Source organism: Medicago truncatula, chromosome 8, assembly GCF_003473485.1.
Source record: "Medicago truncatula cultivar Jemalong A17 chromosome 8, MtrunA17r5.0-ANR, whole genome shotgun sequence".
NCBI lineage: Eukaryota > Viridiplantae > Streptophyta > Magnoliopsida > Fabales > Fabaceae > Medicago > Medicago truncatula.
This window is the reverse complement of record NC_053049.1, coordinates 10,692,212-10,698,211: the sequence shown is the minus strand read 5'-3', so window position 1 is coordinate 10,698,211 and position 6,000 is coordinate 10,692,212. Positions and strand designations below refer to the sequence as shown.

Sequence of the window (6,000 nt, the reverse complement as noted above, 5' to 3'; positions counted from 1 at the left end):
TCTGACATTCATGAACTATAATGAATTCTTATTTGATTAAAATATTCATCTTATATTATATGCATATGATTCCTCTGAAGAATATTGCTAACAAAACAATCAAAATAGAGTTTACAAGCAAGTCAAACTATTTAAACAGGTATAGCACTACAAGTCTGTTTCTAGCTTTTCTACTTCAGCTGAAAAGGCTAAAAATAGAGATGAACAACTTACCTCACCGATACTCTGATCAACCCCTTTTGCATGCTCCTGGACTGGATCCTCAATATGCTAAAAATAGAGATGAACAACTTACCTCACCAATACTCTAACATAATTGTTTGTCATGTATTATGCTTTTGGATTTAGCTTTAGCCAAAACTAATCATCGTTGCACTTAATGTTAAATTATTATTACAAAACTATAAATATAGCAAAATCACAAACACAATAACCATGATGATAATGACACCCACATTTCTTCAACAGGATCAAAATCATCAACAAGGTCAAACAAACCATTTTTGCTAAAAACTATTCAGGCATCTAAGCAAATATCAAATCAGCTCTTAAAAATTACAAATGGTTCAATGTTGAGAAAAAGCAATAAGCAACAACAGACACTAGAACATCATAAAACACTCTATGCAGCAAACAAACATCAGCAAAAACTACAATACAACAGTGCTAAAGAAAAACACATGGCAGCAACAAAAAAAAATGCAATTAAAGCAAAAGCAAAGCTGGTACATAACTGAAATGAAACCAGAAAGCCTTCACATACACAAATTTCCTATACTCAACTCAGAACCTGCACAAACCACTCTGATCCAATTTCCAATTCTACTAAAGAGTGACAACAAAAATTATAAACTAGGTAATTCTTTGCATAAATTATACACCAGCCACAACCTGTTGAAATAACACCAGCCACCACTGATGTTACACATAAACTTAGAATCAGTTCTGTCCCCATCTTCACTATTAAAGAAGATTGCAAAATCCACAAGAACAAACTAAAAAAAGACACTAAAACTAGTTATGCATAAACTGAAACCAATACGAGACCAACAAAATCACTTTTTCAAAAATAAATCAAAAGTTGCACTTGTAACATATCCAATAGAGTAAATAAATTTAAAGTATAATCGAAGTGATTATACAACTAATAAAGACCATAATAATAGATTCAACTAAATAATAAAAGGAATTAAAGACAGCGGCTACTGAGTTTTTTTTACCAAATTCAAAAAGTATTGAACATTCTAAATTCTACCTAGAACCATTGTTACTCAAAACAATGTCCACAAACCGCTTCCTCAATCCAGGAGTATCCATTGTGAAAAAATAGTCGCAAAGGTTATTGTCTTTGGTGATAAGCATACCAGCCATTACCACTTCTGCATCAGACAATCCTTCAATTTCTTTTAAAATAGAGACAATTTGGTTCCTCCTATCAGCTGTGTGTTTCTCGTGCACAAAACAAGAAGTGAAGACTTGTTTCATATTCTCAACACCATTAGCATAAATCTCACCCAATTTGTTCAATGAATTTGACATGCTATCATAAGCATCATCGTTATACTTCACCCTTTTCCCCCCACGCTTTCTGGTCCTATAATTAGTAGAATCATGTTGTGGCTGGTTTGTTGGATTTGAACCCGGAGCAGTAGTGTTAGCTGTGGGTGTTTCTGGCATCTGCGACTCAAAATTCTCATCATCATCATCATCATTCAAATTAATTCCTGATCCACCCTCTTGTGTTGATTGAACATTTTCCTTCTCCATCTCAATAGTCATATCAATGATATCTTCTGTTACAGTATCAACTGCTTTATCTTTTCCAAATACAATATCCAAGCTATCATAGTGTGGAAATGGTTTGTTATACAAGCCAACTGCGGTAGGGTGAGACTGCATTAAAGGAAAAATTGTTTAGAAATATAATTTTAATGCAAGAAAAATTATCATGAATTTATCAATTGTGGAATAGTATATCTTATATTACCTTGCACCATTGACGATAAATCTCCTTCTCTACTTTAATCATCTTTTTAGCATCATCCCACCCAAAACCACTTGCCCCTGGACCCAACATATCTTTGATTGCAGAATATTGTCTTTTAAGCAATTTCACTCTTGATTCAATATGTGGGGTAGCTTTTAGTGTGCAACCTGGGAATTTGTTGTGAATATATTTCTCCAAAGCTTTAGTATACCCAGGTTTAAATGAGTTTGCATCAGCCTTCCAACCCTCGTCCACTAATTTCAACAAACCTTCCACCAATACTCCATCTTCTTCAGGAGTCCATTGTCGCTTTGTGATTCTTACATTTTGATTTTCAGACGACCCGTCCATCTATTCAACAACTCAACAAGTGCGTGCATGTCAAAATATATAACAATAAACAATAAATAAAATCATATTAAAAGTACATATTTTACAAATAAAAACTCATAAAAAGAAACAGATTTGATTAATAAAACTTTTAAATCAAAGTCAACAGTACACTAAAAATAAAAATTACAATCAAATTGAAATGTCAAATAAAAAACATGAAATTTTCAATGATTTCCACCTCTCCACCTATTAAATATATCTAATGAAAAACTATCTCTCCATTGACTCCATGTCGTACTTGGCTCCACCGTAGTTATCATGTCACCGGACATGACTTCATCAGAGAACTCATCATCTCCTAAATTCAATTCCAAAGGATCCAATGCCATTTCCTTGCGAATATGATTATGTAGAAGACAACAAGCTGCTATTATTCTTCCTTGAGTTTTTACAGGATAAAATGATTTCTCTCTCAATATAGCCCAACGTCCTTTCAAAAGTCCAAAACATCTTTCTATTACATTCCTAGCTGAAGAATGTTTCATATTGAAAAATTCTTTAGGGGTAGATGGTTGTAATCCATTTCTCCACTCACTAAGGTGATACCTTTGACCCCTATAAGGAGTAAGAAATCCTTCTCCATTCATGTATCCAGCATCACATAAATAATAATACCCTATCATAAATAAAACTGAAGTTAAAACCCATAAACTATGCAAGACATATTTTATTTTTATATTAATTTATACTATTGTACCTTGAGGAACCTTTAAACCATTTGGTCGAGAAATAGCATCTCTAAGGACTCTAGAGTCAGCAGCTGATCCCTCCCAACCAGGCAAAACATATATGAACTGTAAATCTGGTGAGCATACACCTAACACATTTGTAGCTATCTCACCCTTCCTTGTTCTATATCTACTTTTGTCAGCTTCCGGCACATTGACCTTGATGTAAGTGCCATCAAGAGCTCCTAAACAATTTTTAAAGTATTTCCATCGTTCGTCTGTGTTGCCCTCCAAAATTGGTTTAGGTTGTTTTAACAATTCTTTATGACACTTCAAAACTGCCAATAATACATTACCGAAATGCCTACTAATCGTTTCACCTGACCTAACAAATTGTCTTCTAATCAATCTATTCTTAACATGATGTGCCAATATATGTAAAAACATGGCCACCAACTCCTCCACACACATGTGTCGAGGAGGAAGCAATCCACCAATAACTTGCAACATGTCACATAGTTTATGGAAAGCAGCTCTATCCATCCTTGTATTTTCAATGCAAGCCAAATCACTTATGTAAATAATTCTACGAAAATGGACTTCTCTAATTAAACTTCTTTCATAAAAATCCCATGACCTTTTTCGCTTTTTTGAACGCTTACTTAACTCAAGGTAGCATAACACAATTGTCATCAACATAAAGTAATTCAACATCTCCATATATATCATAAACATTGCTATAATTTTTTTCTTCCTTTCACGTATTTCCATCAAATGTGACATGATTAAAAACAAAAAATTGCTGCACATCATAATACTATATTAGAGACATAGGAATTACACCATATATAACATTCTAAACAGAGCACAAACATCCAAATACATAAGAAAAACAGAATCCTGAATTGAATCCCGTCCTGGTTCATTTTACTCGATCTCCCCTTTTTATGGTGTAAGTACATGATGTTTCATAGTCTTGAATTTATATTATTTTGGATATAATTCTCAATCTTGAATTGTACTTGCACTTGCATCAGATTAAACATTCTGTATCCGACATCACATGATCAAACAATCATGGGAGATATAGAAATAGAACCAAGTTCACCTTTCATTCAATCTCCAGAACACATACCAAAATCTTCCATAATCATTGCTGAAGGCATCCCTCTAATTGACTTAGATTATGTACCACATCTTGCAGATTTTCACTATCAAATTGCTAAGTTTTAACAATACAACTAGGAGCTCAGTTGTTGTATCCTATGGCTACACGGTTCCAGGTACACAATGCATTAATGATTGAGATTATGAGCACTTTGATACTCCACATACATATATAATAACTATTTTCTTTTTTCACTTATTTTAGAGGAGTTAAATTCTGATATATAATTCATAGTTCATACACTTTAAAATCTGCAGTTTAAAATTCTGATACATAATTTTCCCGTACTAGCAATTTATTTGAGTATTAAATCTACAATTTAAAACAATTGAATCTGTACATGAAATTCTCACAAAGTTGGGTTAAAATTCTCACAAAAAAAGAACAAAAAGCAAAAAGATAAATGATGCGACATCAAAAGCAATAAGCAAGCAGGGAAATGACAAATTCATTTAGTAACAAAGCAATAAGCAACATCAGAAGACAAAAAAACAGAGAAATGATATAAATCACCAAATCTATGTTGAGTAATGGAAGAATTAAAATGAAATTAGATGATACCTTGAAGAGAAGAGTGAAATCCAAAACTCAAACAGCAAGCAGTTGATGAACACTACAAAGATCATGGGTTTCTTTTTTATAGAAGATCATGGGTGAAAAAATTAGCGGGAATAGCAGAGAAAAATTTAGCGGGAATGGCAAGGGCAAATATGGTATTTTATTCAAGGTCATGGGTTTCCAATTCCTGGGAATAAAACTTTCCCAAGCTATCTCATGGGAATAAAAGGGATGGAAAAAAGGGTGAACGTGGGGAAGAAATGGGGGAAAACGTGGGTAGATGGCTTTCCTGGGAAAATTGCATTCCTGGACATACTTGTGTGGTTCCCACTTACCAAACAAAGGAATGTTTAATTCCAACCTTAGATTCCTTGGAATTATTTTTACTACCCTCAAACAAACACCCCCAAAGGGTTTGGATCGGAAGTGGTTTTTTAATCCATATGTCATGTTTTTATAAGGCAACAGTAAAAACAATACATAAGGTACCGTTACTAAGTTTTGTCTTTATTTTAAATTGAAATTTCGCCAATGCATATACTCCCTCCGTCCCTTATTATAGGACCCTTTTAGAAAAAACACTGGGTTTTAAGAAAGTTGATTATTTTGTTAAATTTGTTGACAAATGATATTTTTTTCCATGTTTGCCCTTCTAATAATTGAAATCACAATTCACTATTTTCCTATATTAATTACCCACTACTACTTGAATGTAAACTTGGAAAGGCCATTGCACAGAAAAAATGAAACGAGAATAACCACTACTACTTGAATAACCATTCCATTTTTTTTTTGTCCACAAAAATTTGGAATCATTCTTTTTTTCCCAAAATTTCAAATTTGAAGCTCCAAACTTAAAATTTTTACGAATTATTTTCAAATTTCTGGCGCTTTTTTTTAAGAACAAGGAGCATGAAACAACAATATATAAACATATAGAGAACTAAACATATTCTTCATGAAAAATTATAGGACATGAATATCATAATTATAAAAGCAGCCTTCAGTATATGAATTGGGAGTATTTCTCATATCCATATCCTTATCCTTATTATCTAATCCTGCTTAACAATGCAACCCTAAATTCATAGTCATAATCCTTCTAATTTTGCGGCAATTTTGGTTTAATTACTCCATTAAATGATCGCCTAATTTTCACTCACAACAACATACGTTTGAAATTCAACTTTTTCCCCAAAATTGATTCAACTAACCAGCATAAGTTA

General features: G+C 32.9%; 2 protein-coding genes across 2 annotated transcripts; both read right to left on the bottom strand.

Moving 5' to 3' along the window:
* Window positions 1–1,043: 1,043 nt before the first annotated feature.
* On the bottom strand, window positions 1,044–5,184 carry LOC112417211 (uncharacterized). The gene is made up of 3 exons (XM_024772470.2): window positions 4,778–5,184; window positions 1,988–2,338; window positions 1,044–1,893 (listed from the first exon to the last, which is right to left on the bottom strand). Exons 2-3 carry the CDS (start codon window positions 2,336–2,338, stop codon window positions 1,252–1,254), a joined length of 993 nt encoding a protein of 330 aa, XP_024628238.2. The 5' UTR covers window positions 4,778–5,184; the 3' UTR covers window positions 1,044–1,251.
* On the bottom strand, window positions 2,540–4,291 carry LOC112417210 (protein ANTAGONIST OF LIKE HETEROCHROMATIN PROTEIN 1-like). The gene is made up of 2 exons (XM_024772469.2): window positions 3,078–4,291; window positions 2,540–2,996 (listed from the first exon to the last, which is right to left on the bottom strand). The coding sequence occupies exons 1-2, from the start codon at window positions 3,859–3,861 to the stop codon at window positions 2,545–2,547; spliced, it is 1,236 nt and encodes a 411-aa protein (XP_024628237.2). The 5' UTR covers window positions 3,862–4,291; the 3' UTR covers window positions 2,540–2,544.
* Window positions 5,185–6,000: the final 816 nt, after the last annotated feature.

What these genes read in the sequence shown, in the direction of transcription:
- LOC112417211 (XM_024772470.2), bottom strand. Translation starts at nt 2,338, where the DNA reads ATGGACGGGTCGTCTGAAAATCAAAATGTAAGAATCACAAAGCGACAA. An exon ending in TTTATCGTCAATGGTGCAAG is followed by an intron (nt 1,894 to 1,987) that starts GTAATATAAGAT and finishes CCTTTAATGCAG; the next exon opens with TCTCACCCTACCGCAGTTGG.
- LOC112417210 (XM_024772469.2), bottom strand. Translation starts at nt 3,861, where the DNA reads ATGATGTGCAGCAATTTTTTGTTTTTAATCATGTCACATTTGATGGAA. An exon ending in TGGTTTAAAGGTTCCTCAAG is followed by an intron (nt 2,997 to 3,077) that starts GTACAATAGTAT and finishes TATTTATGATAG; the next exon opens with GGTATTATTATTTATGTGAT.